General features: G+C 42.4%; 1 protein-coding gene across 2 annotated transcripts in view; it reads right to left on the reverse strand.

The window, feature by feature from the left end:
• khdrbs3 (KH domain containing, RNA binding, signal transduction associated 3) overlaps nt 1–26,497 on the reverse strand; it is a 158,320-nt gene that overhangs the window by 77,087 nt on the left and 54,736 nt on the right. For both annotated transcript variants that reach the window (XR_013095231.1, XM_004574891.3), the window contains exon 2: nt 4,207–4,325. Coding sequence is in view for 1 of the 2 variants with exons in the window: in XM_004574891.3 (XP_004574948.1) it covers nt 4,207–4,325 (119 nt within the window). In the remaining variant the exon portion in view is untranslated. The remainder of the gene's footprint in view (nt 1–4,206; nt 4,326–26,497) is intronic.

Below are 26,497 nucleotides of genomic sequence, written 5' to 3' on the forward strand. Positions count from 1 at the left end.
TATTTCCCGTTTTTCAGTAAAATATAAAAGAAATGAATGATGGTCCAAGTCTTTTTACATTTATATACTATTCTTTAAAAAACTGATAAATAAAAATGTAGCACTCCAGCTAATAAAGCCATGGTTATACGTATCACTGAAGGAGTCAAGAAGTAGTGTTTGGTACTCAAGCTAACCAGCTAACTAAGTTAGGCCATAGAGGGAAATCAGAAGAATACTAACACATATCACCTCATTTATTCTCTGGACATTTTGGGGAGTTTGGAGGGTTTTGTGACCTCCTCTCTATCCTTAATGATGAGTTCATATATATATATAATCTGATGCCTACGTAGACGTTTTTTTCCTATAATCTGGCCTTAACAATGTCAGAAATCCTCACTTCAGAAGAAGTAGAAGAAGAAGTAATGAGTTAGCAGGAGGGTGGCCCTTGAGCTAAAGCAGCTTGTATTAGACAGTGAATGAACTAAAGTGTTGCACCAAGATGAAAAATATAAAGAGGAATAATTTGTAAGTGCTAATAAAATTAACATGCTAATAAAGCTATTCTAATAGGTCTCAAGGATAAAAAATGGGCAAACAATATTTCACTTGCCAGTAGAGATATTATAATACCAGTAAACAGTTTTGCATGTATGGTCTCTGAAAGCTTTCAGATGAAATCATTTTCATGGTGCATTCTGGGTTTTCCAAAAAACAAAAGCAAAATGTTTCTGCCATGATGTGTTCAATATTGACAAGCAATGCTTATGTTTCTTAAAGCTAGGTTAAAGCCAGCTGTGCTCAAGTGGTGCATGCACATTCCTAAATTGTGTTGCCTTCATCATATAACCCCACAGTAAACCTGTTTTAATGTAAAAGTGTGGCAGGACGAGATCTTTAAAGAGGAGCAGAGCAGCTCATTTTTGCCCCATGGCTATGCAGCAGCTTAATCCAGTCATGTTACACTAATGTTACAGACAATATAGTGACATGATGTAATGGCATGTGTTTGGAGCTATTTTAAGTTTGTGGCTGTTTAAACAGGGATCATGCAGATTTGCTTTGTACCGGTTTGATTAAAGCCAGTAAATGTCACAGAGAAGTCTTAATCCCGTTATTTGAACACATCATGAGGCAGTCGGTACATCTGCACACATCTCCTCATATGGACCGTACTCCACATATATAAGTCTATACTGAGCAAATAGCTGTAATCCCTGCTGTTTATCAGATATCAAAATCTGTCTGACTTCCAGTGTGATTGAAGCTTTGGGGTTTGGCTAATGCTTCCGTTATCAGGAAGGATTATATGACTTATGAAAACCTGCCCGGGCTTCTGTAGCCGCTTCATGTCATTAGACTGTGTGAGAGGATTGTGCTGCTGCTTTCTGTAATCACCAAAAAAACAACCTGATGTATTTAATCACAGGTTGTCACTTGCTGCTCTGTTGTGCTGTTACTTGAATGAAAAATAATAATAAGATGCAAATACACAGACCCCTCCCTGCCAAAAAAAAAAAAAGTTAATTGTTGTATTTTGGCCCAGCTTGTTTTCCCAAACCAAAAAATTGTGGATGATTAGAATGAATAGGGGACACAGGAAGAGAAAGGATGTCTGATTAATCATGCTTAACTTGAAGGGGGCGGGAGTGGTGGTGAGCACATCTGAGCTCTTTTCATCATTTGCTGAATGTATTACTGCAAGTCTGGCGAAAGGTGTGCGCACAGAGAGCCAGTGCCGAGTGATTATGCTGAGGACAGCAGGACAGGAGCGACAGCAGAAGGATAAATCACAGCTCCCAGCCCAGAGAAACGCCACAGTCTGAACTGGAAATAAACCGGTGGGACTCCTTACGCCTCACTAATGACCTGTGGTGCTTTGTGCCAAAAGAGAGCTTTCTAGGAGAAGGCCTACAGAACCAAGAAGGGTACAGATGAGCTCTGATAGCGCATGGACGTTCAAAAGGTAGAATATTTTTAGTTCCTGGGTAGGCGTGACATTATGTGTCATAGTGATTTATGTCGACAAGGGTTCGATTAAACGTAAAAGACAGCTAACTTAACAGTACTGCCATGTTCACAACACCCCGCACCACATAGTGGATCCCTTTGTAAGCGTCATTCTTTCCAGTATTTTAGAAATTCTAAATAATTCATCAGTGTTGGGTATTAAAAATCACTGCTGACACACGGCTCTATCTCAGCCTAGAATTTGCTGCATGGTGTCCTTGCCTGCTTCATTTTGATAAAAAGCCGTGTTTGCAGACGATGGATTTAACCTCTCTGCACGTGCTCCTAAATGGCCATTTGGAAAATGGCAGTGCCACTTCAATGCCAGAAGCCAAAAGGTGATGCTCGCAGCTCAGGAGAAAAGCCATTCAAGTCAGACAGATCACTCTTGCCACTGCTACCTGTCAGATAGAACAAATTGAATTTGTCTTCCTCCGGTGGCTTGTAGGAGCTCTAAACAGCATATTAGTGGCTCTACTTATCAAAGTTGTCAAAGCAAATCTGTTTAGCTGTGAACCTGGGAGACTCAGATCAGTCTCAGATAGCATTACACACATATGTATGTCGTACACAGGCAGCGCTAATTGAGATTATTTTATTTAGCTGAATTACTTTGAGGTTTACAACAGAGTGCATCTTAACCTTACCGGATGACGAATGTATCGTCTTTCCACAGTACAGACAAAGACCTTTATATGGAAATCTAAGCTAAATGTGGTTTTACTTTTTAAACACTTTGAGTTCATTTGACTATTATTTAAACAGATTTTTAAAAACATGAATGAACATGAAATGTGCTTTAAACAGCTGCAATGTCTCAAAGGCTTTAGCTAGCAAAATGTTAGCATTACATGCATTATTATCTATAGAATACAACTATGGAGACTGCATTAATGTAACATACAGTACGTATTGATAAATTAGATTTGACTCTATTTGAATTCCTGGTGTATGCCTATACAATTCACAAAATGCATCTATCTATAGTTTGTCAAGGTTCAGCAGGGGATTCAGTCCTTAAAAATATATGAAATCCCTTTTAAGCCTCAGACAAATTCATTAAATAAAAATTAAAGAAAGAAAAGATGGAGCAAACAGATTTTTAAAGTTTTAAAAAGATGTTACGAGGGACCTTTTTTTTTGCATTTTTTTGTAAAAATTTCTAGTTTATAATATTTCATTAAAAAGTACATAAAGTGTTAACTCCTGTTTGATCTACAGTCTTTCACAAATACAAACTAAGTGCTACGTGTGAAATAATAACAATAATAAAGCATGGTGATGTTTATATGCTGAAATGTCACTCTGAGTCTGGTGTTGAGATTGATGAAACCAAACCTAGAGGTTTGTTGGTTCAGCTTTGTCCTCTCCAGTGGTATACTGAAGGTTGCCGCTATCCTTCCCGTGGGGGCTGAGATGAAAACTTGAGCGATGTCCCCCAACTAGGAGCAGCCCTCTCACTTTTACACCAAGCCTCCTCATCACGCTCCCAGTGGGAAATCCCTGTCACGCATCGAGCTTGTAGCTCCAGTAAATGCAGCTGTCGATGAAGGCTCCTGCTAGCGGGTGAGGCTGAAGTGCTCTCAAATGTGCCAACAGTATTATCACTCAAAACGGCTTTACATGGAGGTCATTGTGAAGCCGATCGTCCTGGACTCTATATTTGTGACTTATGGGCCACATTGCAATCACGTTCTCCCCATACAAGCGATAAATTGTCATGAGAAAAACAGCTTCTAGAGCTTGTAAAAGACCCAGAATCTCCCATGTTTCACAAGGAATCGTTTGACATTCAATAAAATTAAATCCACTGCGAGGTTATTCGTTGACAAATTAATATACAGATGCATCACAGCGCCACTGACCAAGGTCAACACAAAGGAGAGTTTGGTGCTGGAGAGAGGAACAATTAGAATTAAAGTTATACATTTCAAAAGCTTAAACAGTTCTTTAGACAGAAAGTAACCTCCCTAACATCGTCCTACCCCAGTTCTGTCATCCGACTCTCTGCCTGAACACCATCTACCGGATATGCTACATCTAATAACATAAAGCATCAACAAAAAGTGTCAAGTGGCTGTTGGAAGGAATTTAAATCAAAAGTAGAGCCACTGTAGTTGACTTCATTATCTATAAATAACGCAATCTAAAATTCTCTATCGGTGCACATCACATTCTTGGAGAAATCTCTGGTGGTGATACCATAGCACTTACTTTAGGAAACTGCTTGACTGGTATTAAAACTTTCTGGCCCAGTTTCATGTTCTTGTTGATGACGACATCGATGAACTTCTCCTCCTCCTTCCCCTCGTCTTTCTGAATTTTTTCAATCTCTGGAAAGAAGCAAGAAAAAAAAAAGATGAGCTTGTGTTGAAAAGCATGAACTTACAGGTCTGGAGCAGCAGAGAAGTACTAGTGCAAAAAATACATATCTTCACTGAAAGAATAATTGAAGTTTCTTTTATTTTGGGATGCACTGTTTTCAGCACAAGAACAAGATGAGAGTACATCAGTATACGATAGCAGTTAGCCTTGCCTGTCATAATGCCTGGAAACTGCTACACTGGCTACTTGTGTCACACAGTAATGAACACAAAACTCGCTTCTGGTAAAAGCTTTTTCTTCAAAGTCCTGAACTGTTCAACCTCAAGTGAATGCTGCTTCTCAAATTGCTGAGAAAATGTCAAAAGGCTCCTTAAAGTTTTTCAATTTGACACATTAGGATTGTGTCTTTTGTTCAAAACCCAGCTACAGCACATTTACAAAACACACAAACACAGAGTAAATTGTTACTAAAAAGCAAATATTTAGGTTTTTTCTCCTCTGCAAGAACCTCAAACAATTTTACAAGTAAAGCTTTGTTTAAAGGAGTGTTTTTCATGATTTTCTCCAACTTTTCTAATACACAGTAAAAGCTATAACTATCAAACTGTAAACTATAAAATTCCACATTGCAACCTAAAATTGGGCATAAATGAAACATGAAAGAATATGGAAATCTGGTGCAGTATATTAAATCTTTTTGCGTCACTGAGAAGTCATTTAGTGTCGTTCTGAAAAAATAATGTTTTAACGAGCTCAAACAAAACAAGTGTTTTAAAGGTTGGAGATGATCCAATGGAAACTAAACCCCTGACCCTATTACCTCGAAGCCTTGCATACTAAAACGGTATTTTATTATGTTTACTCATGTGATTAAGCAGAATTGGCTGAAATCTGTGTCTTTCAGAAGCTGTAAAAACTTGAGATTTTAAGATATATTTATGCAATGTGTGATTTTGTGAACATTTATGGCATCATTGTGATGCCATAGGGCTGACATAGAGTGCGTTTAATAAAATGTGTTTTACAGCTCTCCCCATGGTTTCTTGAATTTTTTTTCAAGGTCAATTTTGACCTTGGGCGCTAACAATGAAGGTAAAGGTCAAATGCTTAACCAACCTAGGTACTCATGTCCCCCAAGACCTAGTATATTGTTGTGAAGTTTGACTAAGATCCATGAAAATTGTGGGTAATATAAAGTTTTGACCTTGACCCGATTTTCACCTAAATTAAATCAGCTCGAGCTGTTATTGGTTTCCACCATCACACAAAATGTGAAAACGATATCTTGAAAACTGTGGGTGCTAGACTGGTAGCAAAGACAGACAGCACCGATTACATACCCCCTCACTTCAGGGGGAGAACAAAATAAACACAACTGAACCAGTGACAGCAGTACAGTATGTTCTGAGTCAGTTTTAAGTACTGACCTACTTTAAATTACTTCTGAAAACACATTTTTTACAGTCTTTTTTTTTCATGTGCTTTTATTATATGTGATCTTTATCTTAGATTTCTTTTTTATTGCCTGCTTATAATTATTTCCCATTGATATATTGTTATTGTATTATTCTTTCTGCTTTCTGGCTTTTGTTCTTTTACTGGTATTCATAATTTCTCTTGCTATTTTATGTTTTCCATTGCGTATCCTTGTTTCTTGTTACTTCTTGAACACTTGCTAAGCCAAAGGTTGCTGGTTTGTTTCCAGTAGGAAAGGGCATCTGGTATAAACCTCTGTCTAATTGAACATGCAGCGTAATCCCTTGTGGCGAGGGAGCAGCTGAATGTACCTGATTTTTTCAGGTGGTGACTGTTTCCACTAATAACTTCACCTGTGAGTCTGAATGAAATTAAACCCTCACTAACTAGTTCTTTCTACTGTTTCCTTGCAGTCTGTATTTACGCATTAAAATGCCAATAAAGGTTTCCAGTCACGTGAAGAAAAGCAATTTCTTCACCTGCTCTTATCCACTGTTGCTTTGTTTTGTTGTGAGAGTGCAAATGAATGCAGAAGAAACTCAAATGAAAGCTGTCTGTATGCAGGAAAACTGCTCCGTCTGCCACAATCTTCTAATCATATCATTTCTTGTAAACTTTGCTGCAGGGTGACAGCAGCCATCCACCTTTCTCATTCTGGCAGAGAAAGCTGCAGCATGAAGGGTGAGTCAAAAAGGGGGCGCTCATTTAGCTCCTAAATATTTTTGCATATTGAAATTGTTAATACAAAAAAAGTGCTCAAAAGAATGAGCACCTCTATGAGAGCAGAAGCTTTGGCAGGTGTATGTTAACACAACACCACAATCATGCCAGGAGCAGCTGTCCCAGTAAATTTACCCCAAACTCAGACCATTCGGTGATAAAGAAACAAGAGATCCAAATGTCTGGCTCTGAAGGCCTCAGTTACAATGTTAAATGTTAAAGTTGCAGACGGTACAATTAGAAGAAGGCTGAACAAGTACAGCTTGTTTGGAAATGTTGCCTGGAGCAAGGCTCCAACAAAGCATCTGAACAACTCGCAAGACTTTTGGTTACAAGACGAGACCAATGTTTGGCCATAGTACACATCACCACGTTTGGTAAGAACCCCGACACAGCATATAAGCACTATCACATCAAACCAACTATACAGAATGCTGTTGGTGATTTGGGCTTGAAGTCACTGAATTGACCATAACATGCTTGGTTTGTTTGGTAAATCTCACTGATCATAATCTGTCAACAATAAAATTATTGCTTAATTAAATTATGACATTTGTTTGTGTAATACAAATTAGAGGCTCCATGGTGTAATGGATGACACATTTGCTTATCTTACCTCACTGTGACTCCTGTGATGCATGTGTCACATGAATTTAAGGTGAATGAATTACTAAATTACCAATAAACAGTATATAGTATATATAACAAGTGATATTCAAAATTCATTATTACCATGATTATAAAAAAAATAAATTGAGATGCTATTGGGACTCTCTCTGTGGGGACACAGATCTTTTCTAAGCCTGGAAATGGGAAAGAAAATGACCCTCATCAGTATATTTTTACTGTCAAACTCTTAGTTCCCTTCAGTATCACCCATCTCACCTATTGGCTGAGTCACAGCCATCATTGATACTTTCTAATTTGAGCAGAGACACCGATTTACTTGAGCACACACGACATGCGCTGCAGTCTCTTTCATGTTCCTGTGGAAAAAAATGAAAGGGAGGACACTGGCACTTGCACCTCCAGGCTACCAAAAATACTGGCTGTCACGCCTCTTCTTTCGGGAGAGGGAGACTTTGATGTATTTGGAGATGTAACCTTGAACATTTAATCAGATGGATAACATCTGTGTTTCAGCGCCAGGAAAATGGTTTTGCAGAGAGGTGCAGGAGGGGTCCGCGACAAAAGACTCGGGGCTAAAAGCCCAACAGGAGGAAAGGGTGAGGGAGAAGGTGAACTCCATCACAGATTTATGTCTCCCGCACAAAATGATTTTCCAACAGGACAAAAAAACATTAGATAAAACCAGAACAATCAACCTTTGTTTTTTTGAGTCGAGGTTTACGAAGACGACTTGAGAATCTGATCTGACAGTGATTAGATGAAGGCAAAACAAGGTCTGTTTCTGTTTCTATAAAGTTGAACACACTCTGGTTTAACACATCACATGAGCAGATGCACCACATACCCGTTTTTCAATTACAAGAGCTGACCATATCAGCTCTGCAAACTAGAAACTGCGAGCCAATTGTAATTTCCCAACAAAGCTCTGCAGCATTACATTAGCAGAATGTAATTAAAACCTTTGATACGAGTTTTAACGGGGATAAAAGAAGTATCAGCGAGATGGAGATATCTTTAAGCTTTGGTTTATCCCAAAGGGGGCACGGAGTTAATGTTTTTCTGAGAAAAAAGACAACATTAATATTAATGCATCACCTAGCAACATGCCAAGACATAGTTTCCTCCTTTCACCAGGCTTTACGTTGGGAGACAGTAAGTGAGACTGTGATTCAACTGCATCCCCCCCTCAAGCTTACAGCACAAGAAAACGCTGTATTTCAAGTCCAAATGAGCCCCAACAGGGCAGTGCAATCAATCAGCAGGTGTAATAGGCAGCCAAAACAGCAGTTTCAAATGAGCTCACCCTCTAAACATGGCATCAGAATCAGCTAGTGCAAATTAACCAACCACAGTTTCCTTCAAAATCCTGTTTGCGGCACAGAAATGTAGAAAATATGGAACTGAGAAGCTCCTCCACCTCAGAGTCCTGCTCACACCAAAGAGATGAAACATGCATCACTGACACATGCACTGTGTGCCTGTTGTTTTCTTTTTTCTTTCCTACCAGCTCTATCAGATTCCTCTGTTCCAACTCAATTTGCTTGTCTATGCACGAGGCACGACAAAAACCTCTATTGAATTTTCACCTAGGGCTGCTCGATTATGGCAAAAATGATAATCATGATTATTTTCACTGAAACTGAGATCTCGATTATTTGACGATATTTATTTAACAATAACAATGTATTGAATAATGACTTTAAAGATTGTCAAAAAATAATATAAAATAGTGTGCAAATACTGATAACAGTGCAAATGTTTGCAATATAAAAAATAAATGAAAAATGTAAACATCTATGTTTAGTGAAATTTGCAGTGTTGCTCTGTGGTGCAGCTACGACACTGTAGCAAAGTTTACACACTATGTCTACTTGATCCACGTCTGACTCCGCGAACCCATAATGTTTCCACACCACTGAAGTTTTTTTTACCTCTCTTTTCAGCCAGCAGTCACTCTCCTCTCCAAATAACTTCTGCTTAGCTTTCCGAGCTTCCCTCGGGTCCTCTTAATCAGCGGTCCCCAACCCCCGGTCCTCGGACCGGTACCGGCCGGTGAGTCGTTTGGTACCGGGCCACGAGAGTTGAGGCTCAGGTGTGAAATGTATAGTTTTCAGGGTTTTTATCTGTTTTCAGCGTTATTTTGTTTTTTATCGTTTACTCGGTTTTCCTGGGTCTTTTCACGTGTGTTATGAATAAATTTTCTTTTTTTCGGTACCGCTACTAGTTTTATTTTGTTGTATTTATCCGCGACACCTTAAAGGCCGGTCCATGAAAATATTGTCGGGCATAAACCGGTCCGTGGCGCAAAAAAGGTTGGGGACCGCTGCTCTTAATTGTTGTGACACGTGTTCGAAATGCAGAGAGGTGCGCTCGATTTGCCACACGGAACAGCACGAGAATAAAGCATGAGGGAGGGGCTAATAATCGGCTCAGTCATTTTTAATGATCGTTGAAAGCCCAGATCGTAATCATGATTAAAATTCGATTAATTGAGCAGCCCTATTTTCACCCCAACTTCTTGCATCTGAAATTGGTAAATGGTAAATGGCCTGTATTTGTATAGCGCTTTTTCTAGTCCCTAAGGACCCCAAAGTGCTTTACACAACCAGTCATCCACCCATTCACACACCCACTGGTGATGGCAAGCTACATTGTAGCCACAGCCACCCTGGGGCGCACTGACAGAGGCGAGGCTGCCGGACACTGGCACCACCACTCTGACTACCACCAGTAGGCAACGGGTGAAGTGTCTTGCCCAAGGACACAACAACCGAGACTGTTCAAGCTCGAACCGGCAACCTTCCGATTATAAGGCGAACTCCCAACTCTTGAGCCACGATCGCCCCTTGTTTAAGGTACGCTCTCAGAAACAGGGGTACAGTAAGAGTCTCCCTGCAAATAAAACCTACATAAATGTACCATCTCAGGCTAATTTTCTGGACCAAAAAGGTTCCCAAACTATTAAAAGTTACACCTGTAGACAGTGTTTCCTGATACTGCAACAAGAGACTAATTTTACTTTAAGTTTTTAAAGATTTTATTATTGTCTAACCCTCGTTCACAGCATGTCTTTTGTCTTGCCTCCTTCCTCTCAACCCCAACCAAACAATGTTAAGAAGACTTGACCTCTGACTTGACCTTGAGGTCGAGGTCACTAAGGCTACGTCCACACGTACACGGGTATTTTTGAAAACGGAGTTTTTCCGTTTTCGTTTTAAAAAATAATCCCGTCCACACGTAAACGTAGAAATGAAGGAAAACGCTGCTAGGAACATGCCAAAGCAGCAGGTGGCGCTATATTCTTAACCATGTAGAAATGTTGGCCAATCAGAAGTCTAGAAGCCCCATTGGGAAATAGTAAACAAGGATGGGGCACAGAAGCAGAACCGAGTCGTATGTGTGGAGGGACAGTAACTGTGTGTATATGTAAGCATTTAAACACTGCAGAGAGTAGAATTAACAGAAACAGTATTGTAGAAATTCATTTCACCGAAATAATAACGTGGCGCACAGTGTGACGTCAAAAAAGGCGCACACCTTTGACGCTGCGTTTTCTGCGTTTTTCTCGTCCACACGTAAATGCAAAAACTGAGTTTTCAAAAATATCCACCCTGGCCGGAGTTTTTAAAGTGACCGAAAACGCCGTTTACGTGTGGACGAAAGGCGCAAACGCATAGAAAAATCTGCGTTTTCAAAAATACCTGGGTATGTGTGGACGTAGCCTAAGATTCAACCTTGTTTGAGATTTTTAAAAGAAACACCTATGGTATCGATGTGAAACTCCTACGGCACTTCACATTCACAAGCTTGGGTGTCAGGGTGGCTCACCTGCCCGGCAGGTAGACAACACCATCAGCCTTTTACAGCTGAGGTATAAAAAACCTACAAGGCTACAAATCAGGGCTGGGCAATTAATCAAATTTTGTATCCAAAGAATTTTGAAAAATAGTCATTTGCATAAGCATTTTTTATTTTTTTTGCATTTATAAGAGATAGAAATGTTTCTTATAAATCAGCTGCACCCCATTTCCTTTAGATTAGTACACCTGATTTATACCTACGCACTGTTTAGTTCAGTCCTAATAAAGATCTCTAAAAGACAGCCTTCTGTCAAATAGATCAATCTATAGGAAACATAACTCCCAAGGTGAACCTGAAAAAGGATCTGTCCTTGTCTCCAGGTATAAGGGTGCAATGACTGTAGCTTTGTACCCCTAAAGGTACAATGAGGTACTTTATTTCCTGACAGTGTAGCATCAGAAGTCTTTACTCTTGTTACACTGGCTGTGCTTTATGTGAATCTCTCATTCAACAGAAGACGGCGACTCGTGAAGAAATTCAGTGGGTTGATAGAGCTTTTGAAGCCAATGTGTGTCAGTTGCTCCAAGACCCAAATGGAATAAATTAATGAAACATTGAATTTTGAAGATTTCCTTAAAACATCTTGAGGAGCCACTTGGCCTACATATTGTTGAATATGTATGTACATCCTGTTCCCCTGATGAGGGCTGTTGCTGCTTAATAAAACCACCAACATTTTTAAATTATAATCTGGTGTTCTAGATTAGATGCCAATGATTAGAACCTCCTTAAAAGCCGCAGCGTGCAACATGGGTTTAATAAGCATTAGTAGGATACCATCATCTGATGAACGCAGGCCGCACAGCTGATAATAACTACTGAACTGAGGCCATGACATGGAGCCGTTACTCTTCCACTATTTGTTTTTTATGCTACATCCCTGTTGGCTTGGTCACAATAACCGCCATATATAACATCATACAAACTGCTTATGCTCCCATTACTCAACTAGACTTTGCTTCTTTCTTTGTTAGTCGTTGGAGCCAGCTAAAGATATCGTCATAATCCTGGTCCTCTGGCACAGCCTAAAATCTCTCTCTAAGAAGTGACAAGAGGAACATGTTTTATTTAAACCTGGTGCTCATCTTTGCTGAAGTGTTTGGTGTCAAGAGCGAAAGATCTCTGGTGGCTTCATATAAGCCTGGCAAGAGATTTAAAAGGATCTCCAAATCATTTCAGCTGAAGAGTTTCACTGTACAATCTTCTACATGTAGAAGACTGCTGCTAATTTGACCAGGACAAATCACCAACAACAATAACTGTTATCTGTGGCACTCCTTTGTGTTTCTAGTTTCTTGCTTCTTCTTTCTTTCAGTGTCCCCCATCTCTGTCTTCTTTTTTCCCGGAGTTTCTTCTTTTAGTTCCTTCCTACTTTATATTCAAGGTAAATTTTCTCTTATGTTTTAGTGTTGTCCTTTCCAGCCTTTGTTCATTTTCCCCTCTTTTCCAATATTTTTCCAGCCTTCATTGCTTCTACCTTTTCCAACTCATTCAGTCTTTTATCAGTCCATCTCTTTGCCCTCTTCATGCAGGAGTTCCTGTTTTGTTTGACCGAGCCTTTGGCTTCACTTTTTTAGTTATCGGGTTAAATAAAGGTTTATTTTCTGTTTTCAAGGCCTCCCTCGTGTGTTGGCATTTGGATACAAAGAAGTCTCAATAAACCCCCAAAATTTAATCATGTGTTCTGAACAAAGAAACACGAGGATCTAATCTTCACAGTAACACAGGAATCAGAGTGACAGAGGGCCAATCCAGACAGACACTATGAAGACTCAGACATAAGAAGACATGGTAAAGGTTGAAACCCCAACACATAAGTGTAGTAAACAAGAATCGTGGTCCAAGAATGGTCCTACATTTACAGCTAGTATATATGTGTACACAGAGAAGGCTTTTGTTCTTCAGCGATAAGAAAAAGCAACAAGTTTCAGAAGCAATAATCCCCATGAGGGGAACATGATATCCATATTTAGTAATGTTTAGGCCAAGTGGCTCCTTCAGAGCTCACAGAGCAGAATGTCAGAGTGAAGCATAACTTAAGAAAAAACTTCAAAACTCAATATTTTATTCATTCAATCCATATGGGTCTCTGTTCAGCTGAGACATAATATTGGCATAAAAACAGCTGAATTCTTTTCATTTTCCACACAACTTCACAAGTCAAGAGTGTTGCTGAATGGTGTGCACAGAACTTGGCAATTAACTTGAAGAGTACAAAACAAGAAAAATAAAAACAGAGTTAAAAGAAACTGAAAAAGCACAACAGCACCTCTCTTCTCCATGTGCGTCTGCTCTTCCCTGAGCCCCTTCGTGTTTGGGAGTTTTTTTTTTTTTTTTTTAAGTTTCTCTTGAATCAAATGTGTCAACTTTCCAACCTATGCACACATGAAAATATATTTACAATCTATAAAATATGTCAGCCTGAGTGACGTCGTCCCACGACGGGACACCGCCCCAGCTGTCTGCTTTCCTATTAGAAATGGAATCACTTAAAAGCAGCTCTGTGATTTAGGTCTTCCCATTTAAAATTCATAAGCTGGGTAGATTTTGTGGGATTATGCATGACTTCAGCTGCATGCTACAGAGTCAAGTTAGGGACGGAAGCAACTGGGTCATTAAGTCTAACAATTTCAGAGCTATGGCATAAATACACTATGTTCACACTGGGTGTACAACCCGATATCAAGCATCTATTACACGCAAAGCTGGTCCACAGTGTCCATTTCACGATTTGCTTCTAAAAAACATGAAATATACACACATACAGAAATTGCAGTAAGTTGCAGTAACAGCAGAGGGAGATTTTATTTCGAACCAACATGAAAATAATCATGAGGAAGTGTTTAAACAGACATTATTAATAAATTAACATGTATATACATATTAGCTGCTCAGCTTAATCGTTTCTGGTGATTAAGGACCCTGGAATGCACTTCATACGTTTTTTGTTTGTTACAGACTTCGTGGCTTTAAATATATTACCTCCACCTGCTGTTAATCCAACTTCAGCATGCGTGCCCTATTCACGTGTTTTTAGAAGCAAAGCATGAAATGGTCACGGTGGACCGGTGTGTCTATTACACGTTTTGCCGTGATACTGGGTTGGGGTGAACCCACATTGTCAGTAGACAATGACAACCAGGAGGATCATCAAAGTGAGTCACATGCTGTGACTCACTTTGATCTGCAGTGCAAACACTACAGGTAACTGTTTGTTTCTATGACTCTTTCTGTTATCTTTTATTTGAGCAAATCTTCCTCCAAAAAGCGGCCCAGTGGGTTGATTATTTAAGCAACCCTGTGCACTCAGAGCTGTGATGTTTGGGCCCCAGCTCAAAAAGTCACAGCTCTGGAAACTGACTGAAGAAATTAAGAAGAGGTTTTTTTAATATTTCAACACACCTGGTAAAATGGTGCCCCTGGTGGTGAAAGTTTTCGTACATTCTGTAGTTTTTAATGACAAAAATTGCCTTTTAAAGCTATAAGCTATATGTACTATAATCAGCAGGTATATAAAGTATAACATTAGTATTATTAAATATGGTAATGGTCTTGAACAGTGTTTTTTCCTTAAACTAAACACCAGATCTGACAGAGAAGATCTAAATTTCATATATATCTATATAGTGAGTCCCTAGTTTATAACACTAAGTGCAATAATCTTTTCTGGCATCGTTGTATTTTTACTCAGTTGTATATAGCATTCGTATTCTATTTTTATCTTATTGTATATTTTTATTCTATTTTATTCTACTGTATATAGTATATTATTTTATTCTATTCTGTACAGCTGTGTACTGTATTTATTCTTATTGTATTCTAATTTTTGCGTCATAACTTTTGCACTGTCCACTTCCTGCTGTGACAAAACAAATTTCCCACGTGTGGGACTAATAAAGGTTATCTTATCTTATCTTATCTTATCATGAAGAGCTTGCTACTGGCTTCCTAAATCAGTCAGATTAGCACTCTGTGTCTCATTTATTAGTCCTGCACAACAACAAAACTGTAAAGCAACATTTGGTGATTTGTCATCCAATATTTCTTGACAAACAATGCTCCATTGATCTGATTCACTCATTCTTGTCTAGTTGTTTCACCGTCACCATCCAGCCTGCATGCTTAGCTAGACTAACTGCCCTTGACTACCTTCTTTCTTAATGCTCAGGCATCTCAAATATTCACCCTGTCACTCTCCTCTGACAATCCAGTTTGACAAAATGTTGAGTTGTTCAGTGAATGTTAAAAAGCAGCTGTTCATTTAATCCCATGCTACACTAAAACCCACAATTTAAGAGAAACTTTACTTTGTCTTCAATTATCATGGTTTCATTTTTAATAACTGATTACCAATAATACCAAAGTGGTAAGAACCAGTGTTGCTTTAATGTAAATGTGAAAAGAGCACTGGGTCAGCGGTTTTCTAATAAGGCAGTGTGGGTGCTCTTAGTGGCCACACTTCGGTAAACAATATATATGAAGCGAAAGTTCACAGCTAAGAAATATAATGAGCGCTACATCGGCACTGATTCAAGCGCTAATTACCCAAGAGCCCGCAGTGGCTTTGGATGTTCAAGGATATTCAAACCGTTCGTGTCAAAAACTTTGAAAGACTTTGAATTATAGATCTAATGACACCTTTTTGTGGTGCGAACGAAAGCTGCGGATGAGAAAAAAAGGAGCATAGAAAATGAATGAAAGCCCAGCCAGCGTTGTACTTCATAGAGAATGTGCAGCTACACTGCTCTGGGTTCAATTTAGCACAACTGACTGGTGCTTTAGAATTAATCATACATTAAAAAGTGTTTTATGCCACATTTTTTTATGTTACTCGTGGATTTTAGTTTTTTTTATGTTTGTGGTATTTATCTAACTGAGGTGCCCTCAGGGCAACACGCACTTCTTAGCTGTACTAAACAGAGACTGTCAGGAGTTACATGTGCTTGTATGGAATATTAACAGACAAGTCTTTGGTCTCAAATAAAGGGAAAAAACATTATTATGTTTATGTTTTTTCTCTCCAGGCAATGCAGATCACATTCCTAATCGGAGAACGCTGACAAAACTGACACTTTTTCTGTCTTCGTTTGTATTTTATGAGCGTTATTATCATTTGCACTACTTTTCATTTGACTAGAGCACAGACAGGATGTACCTGCATGGAAAGAGCTTATGACTCAAATGCGTTTCCTTCCGTAAATAATTGAATTGAAAATTGCAAGACAGTGGGTTTCTCTTCTGCTCCAGCGAGTGTCTGAAGCAATAAAAACATGTCTTGTCTAAACAGCACAATGGCAGTTTATCGGCAGCTTTCTGCCACTTCCTTTATGCAGCTGATGCTGTATGCAGCTGTCTGCGGCAGACACACTCATTATTTTGTTGTTTTGCAATTACGGGTCAAATGAATGAAATGCTCAAATAGGGGCAAACACATTATTATTCTCATTTTCCAGTTTCCATCCAGCAGAACATGCTAATATAAACTCAATGAAAGGACACGGAGGTCATCCAGAAAGTTGAAATACTCAGAATATAAAGTAAGAATATTCACAAAGGAAGCTTGTTAACAAAACAGAAGCTGTGCGGGAGTTTGAACAGCTCTGCTTCTTCAACTTTAAAGATTTTTTTTCTCTATTCATGCCCGTGTAACGTTTTTTTATTTGTGGTTTGAAGTAGATGGAGCTTCATTGGAAACGCATGTCCATGCACCAAAGGTCAGTGAATGAACTTTGTGTTCAACCATATATATTTAAAGTGAGACACAAGTACGAGTTATGGAACAGACCAGGGGCCTGTGCTTCGTACCGCGCTAAGTGAGTTAGCTGGATTAGATTGTTGACGATTTCGCGTGATCCTGGATCGTTCGGTTCCCCGAAGCCCATCCGGGACTTGCTGTCATAGCAACAGAGCCGTAAGCGTAAACCTGCTGGGGAGCAGGTTTACTTTATGTAAACAGGATTAGATCGTGGCCACGCAGGTATGTCCGCGTCATTCATACGAAAGCAACAGCGATATTCCACCACTGTTTCACCATAAATAAATAACATCAATGTAACTAAAGATAATGCAGCACTTGATCCTTTTATTGATTTCACACAGATACATACAGGTCATTCCCTAAAAAAGGGAAATGTACTATTAACATTCTATTACATGTATGTGATTATTACAGATGTAATTCATATTTCAGAGTAGTAATTGTAAATTACTTCGTGTAATCAAGATGAGAGACCACGGCTATAAAAGCCAAGGTGGATTTGGGAAGTCTGTCGCAGTCATATCCTGTCCGTTTACGCGAGCAACCCATTGCGGAAGGTGCAAGATTGATAAGGAGAGTCCTCAGAATTCAGCGTATATTGCGGGACAGACAGGATCCTTTAGCTCAGCGCGACAGTGTGCTCATAGAGAGATATCAATTTTCCCGTGAGGGTATTATTCACTTAACCAACTTGTTGACGAGGGGGTGCAGGACCACCACCTGTCTTTTTTTTTGCTCTGCCCTTTTCTTGGTTGCTGTTATGAACAAACAAACAGAGTATTCCAGGGTCTCTTTCCAAGAGACGACAAGCAATATAAGTGATAAATATTACCATTCTGTAGAATATTCTTATATTTCACTTTTACTTGTTCCCATGTTCTAGTGGGTCCTGTTGTGGCTCTAATGTGAAAGGGGATATAATATAACATATTATAATATAATATAATGTAATATAATATTGGATAATATGGTGTGATATGATAAATCTACCCTACCGCCTACTGGTGTTGGCCAGAGGGGCCGATGGCGCAATATGGCAGCCTGGCTTCTGTCAGTCTGCCCCAGGGCAGCTGTGGCTACAACCGTAGCTGCTTCCACCAGTGTGTGAATGTGAGAGTGACTGAATAGTGGCATTGTAAAGCGCTTTGGGTGCCTTGAAAAGCGCTATATAAATCCACTCCATTATTATTGTTATTATTGGATTACTTACGAGTTTGATTTGTCAGCAACTTTCTGCCAGCCCTCTCTCCTTGCTTTTGCAGCCTTTGCAGTGTTCCCTTGCGTTTTAATTAAACTCTGAAACTCCTGAAATCCCTCACTCAAGAGTTCTTGCTCTGCTGCCGAAAAATACCGAGCCGAGCGCGCTCCTTCGCCATTTTCGCCAACCAATCAGCGGGTTGCCGATCACTGTTTCTGCTATCGATGCGTAGCCCCTTTTACGGCACCCAGTGATCGCACATTACTTCATCCAGCTGTACTAATCGTCAACAGCAGGTGTGTTCGGGGAACCGGATTAGCGAGCTCACGGTTAGCGCGATGATTTGATCTTGGATGTTTCATTTGATCTTGGATGTAGTAAGCGACGTACGAAGCACAGGGCCCTGGTTCAGTGATTTCCAAAACAAAGAAATATTTAGCAAACACTGGCTAACCAAGATCGAGAGGTTACTGTTGCTTTTCTAACCAAGAGTAAGGAACATACTGTTCAGAATGGGTTTTTATTAGTTATTATATTTGTAAATGTTTTCTGATTTTTACTTGGTAATTTGCTCATTTATCTGTAAGAAGAAGATAAAAACTAAGGATCTCAATAATTTACTTAAAGTGATTACAGAGTAGCAACATTACAGTGATTATGCTGTATTATAAACCAGTCTTTTAATATGTAAAATTAATAATGTGTAGTTCTTCTGGATGAAAATTGCAATTCACTTAATAGTGATTATCTCCTTTACAATCGGTGCCATTCTGCTCAGAGGCTGAACTTAAAATAAGTGTCTCAGTTTTTCTTTAGTCATACTTAAGAACTACTGAGATTGTTTTTTAATACTGCTGAAGAGCTCCTGTCACGTTGACCATCTGAGGCATGCAGCACTCCTTGTCATGGTCCCCGTGCCTGCTCGGCTGGCCCTGTGTGGCTACATGTTATGTTTTGTCTTTTCTCTCTCTCCTCTCTCTCTGCTCGCTGACTGGGCGGAGCTCATTGTGAGCTCCCGGCCTCCACCACCTGTAGGCAATCACCTGTGGCTCCTCACCTTGTTTGCTCCCGCTACTTAAGGCAGTGACTGAGAGCACCTCGCCGCTGGACTATTGAATAACGCTCGTCAGTGCTACTTTAGCCTCAGCCAGTTTTGAGCTCTGTCCGTGAAAGTTCCGTGCTAACCCTTGTTCTCTGTATGCAGATTTCTCGTGTTTGGTTTGGAGACTCTGGACGCTTTTCCCGACCCCGCTCTGCACCCCTGGGAACCCTGGCCCCCTTCTCCTTCACCTGTATATAGTGCACCTGGAGTGTGTAAATAAACCTGTTTTTCTGAGATTTCAGTCTGCGCCGAGTCCTCCCTGCTCCTACGTGACAGAATAGTCCAGCCAACCATGGACTTAGCGGACTCTGCTTCCTCGGCCCCGGCCCCGATTACCTTGGAGGAGCTACTACACCGGCACGAGCAGATGTTAGTCCGGCTCAGTGGAGAGGTGGCCGCCTTGGCTCTGGCCGTCGCCCAACAAACACCACTAGAGGCGAGCCCCCCCGAGGCGAGCCCCCCGGAGCGCCCAGCCTCTGCCTCATCTCCTCAGGTAACATCAGGCTTTGCTGCAAGCGCTGCTTCTGTGCTGGATAAGGGCTCCAGCACAGAAGCCGCCAGTCACCGCTTACTCAACCTTAAACAAGGTAAGCGCAGCATGGCTGATTATTCTGTTGATTTTTGGACCCTGGCAGCGCAAACAAAGTGGGGGCAGGAGGCATTAAGGACCACGTTACTAAACAACATCAACGACGACCTAAAGGACGAATTAATGATGCGTGAACTCCCTCAATCTCTGGAGGCTGTTATGTCGCTGTGTATTCAGGTGGATGATCGGCTGCGTGCGCGCCGGAGCGTGCGGAGGCACGCACCGCGGGAGCCGCGGGCAACAAGAGACCCTTCCCCCGAGTCACGAGGAGCCCGTGAGTACAGCGGGGGCGAGGAAGGAGAGCAGCCGATGCAGATAGGACGCTCCCGCCTTTCACCCGCGGAACGTCAGCGTCGGTTCTCCGCTGGTGAGTGCCTGTATTGCGGCCGTAAGGGTCACTTTATCTCCACCTGCCCGGCTCTGGCAAAAGAGCGCGCCCACCAGTAATGGAGAGGGTACTGGTGGGCGACCTGTCTGGTAAACACTCCCATCCACGTTTAACATTGCCCGCAAAGCTCATGATACAGACAGCGATTCACCCTCTTTCTGCATTAATAGACTCTGGTGCTGAGCAGAGCTTCATTGATATCTCACTAGCCACAAAGCTGAACGTTGCTACCACAGCTTTGCCTAATCCGCTCCGTGTGTCTGCCTTATCAGGCCAACGTTTGCCAGACATCACTCATATTACTGAACCCTTGTCTCTCACACTCTCCGGTAACCATACTGAAAGGATTAGCTTCTTCGTGTTCAAGACACCGTTTGCACCACTTGTGTTAGGTTACCCCTGGTTGGTGCAACATAACCCCCAGATAGACTGGAAGAAAGAGCGTGTTACGGGGTGGAGTGTGGAATGCCACATGAACTGTCTTAAAACTGCCACCCCCCCGGTCACTCGGCTAACCACAGTTGAGCCCACAGAGGAGTGCGATTTGTCCGCTGTTCCCTTTGTCTATCACGACCTGGCAGCAGTATTCAGCAAGGACAAAGCAAAAATGCTCCCCCCCCACAGGCCCTACGACTGTGCCATTGACCTCCTCCCGGGGGCGCCGCTTCCCTCTGGCCGCTTGTATAGTCTCACCCAACCTGAGAGAGAGACAATGGAGAAATACATCACCGACTCGCTGGCCGCGGGCATTATGCGGTCCTCTTCTTCTCCTGTGGGTGCGGGGGTTTTTTTTGTCAGCAAGAAAGACAAAACCCTCCGGCCGTGTATAGACTATCGTGGCCTCAACAGAATCATGATCAAAAACAAATACCCGCTGCCCCTTCTCTCCTCTGCCTTTGAACTACTTCAAGGGGCTACAGTGTTCACCAAACTCGATCTGAGAAACGCTTACCACCTAGTGAGGATTCGAAAGGGAGACGAGTGGAAGACGGCATTCAATACACATCTTGGTCATTTTGAGTATTTGGTAATGCCCTTCAGTCTGACGAACGCCCCTGCTGTTTTCCAAGCGCTAGTCAATGATGTCCTCAGGGATTTTATTAACCGCTGTGCTTTTGTCTACCTTGATGACATTCTTGTTTTTTCAAAGACTGTGAAGGAGCACGAAGTCCATGTGAGACAGATTCTCCAGCGCCTGTTGGAGAACAGACTCTTTGTAAAGGCGGAGAAATGTGATTCCACGTAGACTCAGTGGCGTTCTTGGGGTACATCATCGCTCAAGGTAATCTGAAGCCTGACCCGGCAAAGGTCCAAACAGTCCTAGACTGGCCCAAGCCAGCGTTTTTTGGGCTTTGCCAATTTCTACAGGCGCTTCATTAAAGATTATAGTAAGATCGCATTGCCTCTCACAAGACTTACTTCCCCGAAGGTGTCGTTTCAGTGGGACCCGCCAGCCCAGGAGGCGTTCGCCTGCCTAAAGGAAAGGTTTGCCACCGCTCCTATCCTTCAACAGCCTGACCTCAACCAACAGTTCGTGGTGGAGGTGGATGCGTCGGAGACGGGGGTTGGGGCAGTCCTGTCTCAGCGCTTTAAAGGTAAACTCCACCCGTGTGCCTTCTTCTCTCGCCGCCTCACACCAGCGGAGCGGAATTACGACATCGGGGACCGAGAGCTGCTGGCTGTGAAACTCTCACTAGAGGAATGGAGGCACTGGCTAGAGGGCGCTGAGCATCCCTTTATTGTATGGACAGACCACAAAAACCTGGAGTACATCCGGTCAGCGAAGCGTCTCAACTCCCGGCAGGCCAGGTGGGCTCTGTTTTTCTCACGGTTTGACTTTTCTCTCACCTACAGGCCCGGGTCACGAAACGTAAAACCTGACGCCCTTTCCCGGCTGTTCACCGTTATGGAGAAAGACCCTGACCCTGAGCCCATCCTCCCCTCCTCCTGCGTGTTCGGAGCAGTCACTTGGGCGATTGAATCCCAAATCCTCGAGGCGCAAGTCACCGAACCCGACCCAGAGACGGGCCCACCAGGGCGGCTTTATGTTCCCACGTCCGTCAGGTCACGTGTTCTCCAGTGGGGTCACACCGCCCGCTTTTCCTGCCACCCTGGACTTCATCGCACGATCTCCTTCTTGCAACGTTACTTCTGGTGGCCCTCCCTGATAAAAGACACTAGAGACTATGTGACCGCCTGTCCCACGTGCGCTCAAAACAAGCGTCCCAACCAACCGCCGTCCGGGTTGCTCCAGCCTCTCCCCACTCCTGGCCGGCCCTGGTCCCACATCGCCCTGGACTTCGTCACGGGGCTGCCGTCCTCTTCAGGTAACACAGTAATACTAACCATTGTGGACCGTTTTTCTAAGGCTGCACATTTTGTTGCCCTCACAAAGCTCCCGACCGCACTGGAGACTGCTCAACTGCTCACGGCACATGTGTTTAGGCTGCACGGCATCCCTGACGACATCGTGTCCGACAGAGGCCCTCAGTTCACCTCGCGGGTTTGGAAAGAGTTCTGCACGACCCTGGGCGCAAAGGTTAGTCTTTCATCTGGTTTTCACCCTCAGACCAACGGACAGACGGAGCGTGCCAACCAGGAGCTGGAAGCTGCCCTTCGCTGTGTTGTCTCCCACAATCAAGGCACCTGGAGCAACCAGTTACCGTGGATTGAGTACGCTCATAACAGCCTCACGTCGTCCGCCACGGGAATGTCGCCGTTCGAGGCTTCTCTGGGGTACCAACCGCCGCTGTTTCCTGCTCTTGAAGGCGAGCATGCGGTCCCCTCTCTGCAACACCACCTCCGAAGGTGCCGTCGGGCCTGGCGTACTACCAGAGCGGCCCTGCTCCGAACTAAGGAGCGAAACAAGGCCCTCGCTGATCGCCGTCGGACCCCTGCCCCTGCATACGCCGCGGGTCAGAAGGTATGGCTGTCCACTCGCTTTGTGCCTATTCGCGCTGAGTCTAAGAAACTGGCGCCCACCTTCCTTGGGCCTTTTGAAATTGACTCTGTTGTCAACCCGGTGTCTGTTCGCCTGAAGCTGCCGCGCAATATGCGCATACACAACGTCTTCCACGTCTCTCAGGTCAAGCCCATGCTCTCCAGCCCGCTGTGCCCCCCTCTTAGGGCCCCTCCGCCCGCCCAGCTTGTGGATGGTCAGGAGGTGTACGCCATCACTCGTATTATGGACTCTCGGCGCCGGGGACGGGGTTTCCAGTACCTGGTGGATTGGGAGGGCTACGGGCCGGAGGAACGATCCTGGGTGCCCCGGTCGGCTGTCCTGGCCAAGGAGTTGATCCGGGACTTCCATCGTCGGTATCCGGGTAAGCCTGGTGGGTCGCCGGGAGGCTCCCGTTGAGGGGGGGGTACTGTCATGGTCCCCGTGCCTGCTCGGCTGGCCCTGTGTGGCTACATGTTATGTTTTGTCTTTTCTCTCTCTCCTCTCTCTCTGCTCGCTGCCTGGGCGGAGCTCATTGTGAGCTCCCGGCCTCCACCACCTGTAGGCAATCACCTGTGGCTCCTCACCTTGTTTGCTCCCGCTACTTAAGGCAGTGACTGAGAGCACCTCGCCGCTGGACTATTGAATAACGCTCGTCAGTGCTACTTTAGCCTCAGCCAGTTTTGAGCTCTGTCCGTGAAAGTTCCGTGCTAACCCTTGTTCTCTGTATGCAGATTTCTCGTGTTTGGTTTGGAGACTCTGGACGCTTTTCCCGACCCCGCTCTGCACCCCTGGGAACCCTGGCCCCCTTCTCCTTCACCTGTATATAGTGCACCTGGAGTGTGTAAATAAACCTGTTTTTCTGAGATTTCAGTCTGCGCCGAGTCCTCCCTGCTCCTCCGTGACACTCCTCTCAAGTAAAAATCATTCTGGAGAAATACATGTAGTGAGTCCTGCTATTAGAGAAGCTGGAACTGCTTCCACTTTCTTTTGAACCTTTCTAACAGCATTATTTGACCAATAAAACAACTGTTGATCTTTTTTTTCTTATTAAATAAATGTTTCAGCTCAGCACGACAGCTTTCAAAGCCTTGGTCGTTTTTGGCTGAAACACTCATATTTACCAGTCTCAATAAATTAGAACACCATTTCTTTTCCTTTGTCTACTCATCCTATAAAAACTGCACAGGGGGACTGAGTGACTGCCGAGAGCATGGTCAGTGCCAGATATGGTTTTGCTCACATAAACTTCATGTGTGCTAACAGTGTGACGGCACACATTTAGCATGAATGATGGTGTCAAAGCTGTGACCCCTGAAAGAGAAACTAACACAGGGTGGAAAAAGAAAAAGAAAAAAAAAAGAATGAAACACATCTCGACTCGCTCCTGTCCTGAAATCTCAATTTCACTCTGGCTCCTCCATTGCCTTGACAAGGTCAGGCTGGCAGCAGGAATTCGTCTCGCCCCCTAATCTGGAGATTACATTCTCGGCGGCTGGGCAAGGCCCTCCCCCCTTTCCCTTTCCTGTTTTGCCTCTCTCCTCGCAACCCTGCCAGCCTGGCTCTCTACTGCAGGGTAACGAGCCAAGACCCACTTACAGTGTGGAGATAATGTCCGCGGATTAAGACAGAGAGCCCCTCGAGTGGAGCCTCTTTCATTTCAGTATCTGGCCTGTGAAGCATCATAAATACAGCTAGCCAGTCAGAGACTCCACTCTGTGAATGTCGGTGGAAGTCAAACTCTGTCCTCCTATGAAATGTGTGTAAGCATATGATCCTAATCCGCCAAACTTAGTGGTAATGGCTACGGCATTACACAAACACAAAAGAACATTTCCGCAGCGAAAAATCATGGCAACTTTGGGGACGGTCTTGTCACCCTTGGGGTGAGTCACCGATTTAAAATGGCTGTGTAAGAACATTAAAGTTCCCTGAAGATCCCCTTGGGTGGCAGGGTTGTTCACAGTGCAAGAGTTTGGATTTTCAGGACATTTAACGCAACAAAGAAGCTAGAATTGCTTCAGGCGTCTACCTCGCGTGACAGCACATACTCCAGGCCCGGGTTCTTTGTTTAGCATTAAGATAGTTGCAGGGTGCATTCACCTCGGCACCGATCCATTTACATACTTGCTCACAACGAGATTATCAAAATGTTCTCAACCTGCCAAAAGTTTGCTTTAACAAAACTGCCAGTCTGTGAAGTTATGAGCAGTCACATTAAACAGCCAGGTGTAATAGATGGAGGTTGTCCTGGATAGTTTACAATCCAGGAACTGCTTTGAACAAGCTGGGAAAAATGTAAAAACAAAAACTGCCAAAGTTTGTCATGGTCAGCGCTTTATCTGCATCACAGAAAACAGATACTAGTGATCATAAAAAAATTAAATCTTTAATTGACCCGTTTCTATGACCTTGCCATCAACATAACACACAAGCGCTAAGTGGATTTATGAATTTTATTAAAAGACATATTCTATGACTTGCTGACTGTGCTATACACAGCAGATGTAAGTTCCAAAGCAAATGTATAGAACATTCAGCGATTTGGCCTAAAAACTGCTGAATACAGAACGAGGTTGATCCCCAAACACCCTATATAGGTTAATATTATTCTCCCATACATAATTCAACATATTTCTCATCATAAAATATTCTGTTTTTCACACAATAGATCAGAATTTATGAAACGGTTGAGAAGTTTTCAGAAAGCAGCAAGATAAGCAAGACCATACATTAATCTTACAGTGTACGCATAAAGATATAATCACCAAAAGAAACAAAATTGCTTTTGCTATAGAATATTTAAATAATATGCATGTATAGTTTTTAGATATCTCATAGATGACAGAGCAGCGTACAATGATCAGAAACAGTATCAAGTGTACGTCACAAATACATACAGACCTATCAGAAATTCCACTGGGTTTAATATGGGTTCATCAAAAAAAAGTAACAAACATACAGTCTTTTGGCATCAGGACATAAACGTTTTTTAGTTACAATCTATGCCTGTTAGCCTGTAAAGTAACCGTAGCTAAAAACGCTTATCTGCTGTTTCACCCTTTGGGTGGCCAATGATTTGATTTTCAAATTTCATTTTGGTATTAAAAATATTTGAAAAAAACATCAGAACCAAATCAACAATTATTTTTAATTCTAAAAAGAGACAACCTGAATAAATAAATAAAAAGTAGTTTTTAAATAATATCATATATTTAGGGGAAAAGGTTACCCAAACCTACCATACCACGTGTGAAAATTTGCTCCTAATGTAGGGTTGTATATAGACATTAATAGTGAGTAGGCTATGTAGGTTGAATTGACCTGTTTTTGATGGTGTTTTCAGTTGTTCACAGTGATTGTGATAACAATGTAATAACAGTAACTCTTATTACTGTTTTAACCAAAAGTCAAGTATCTCATTTCTCAAAGTTAGTACTGTTCCTTAAAAACTGCAGAGAGTAATTATAATATCTATATAATCTTGCGTTATTCTTATAACACCCCTATTTTGCTTGCA

Source organism: Maylandia zebra, linkage group LG22 (genome assembly GCF_041146795.1).
Source record: "Maylandia zebra isolate NMK-2024a linkage group LG22, Mzebra_GT3a, whole genome shotgun sequence".
Lineage (NCBI taxonomy): Eukaryota > Metazoa > Chordata > Actinopteri > Cichliformes > Cichlidae > Maylandia > Maylandia zebra.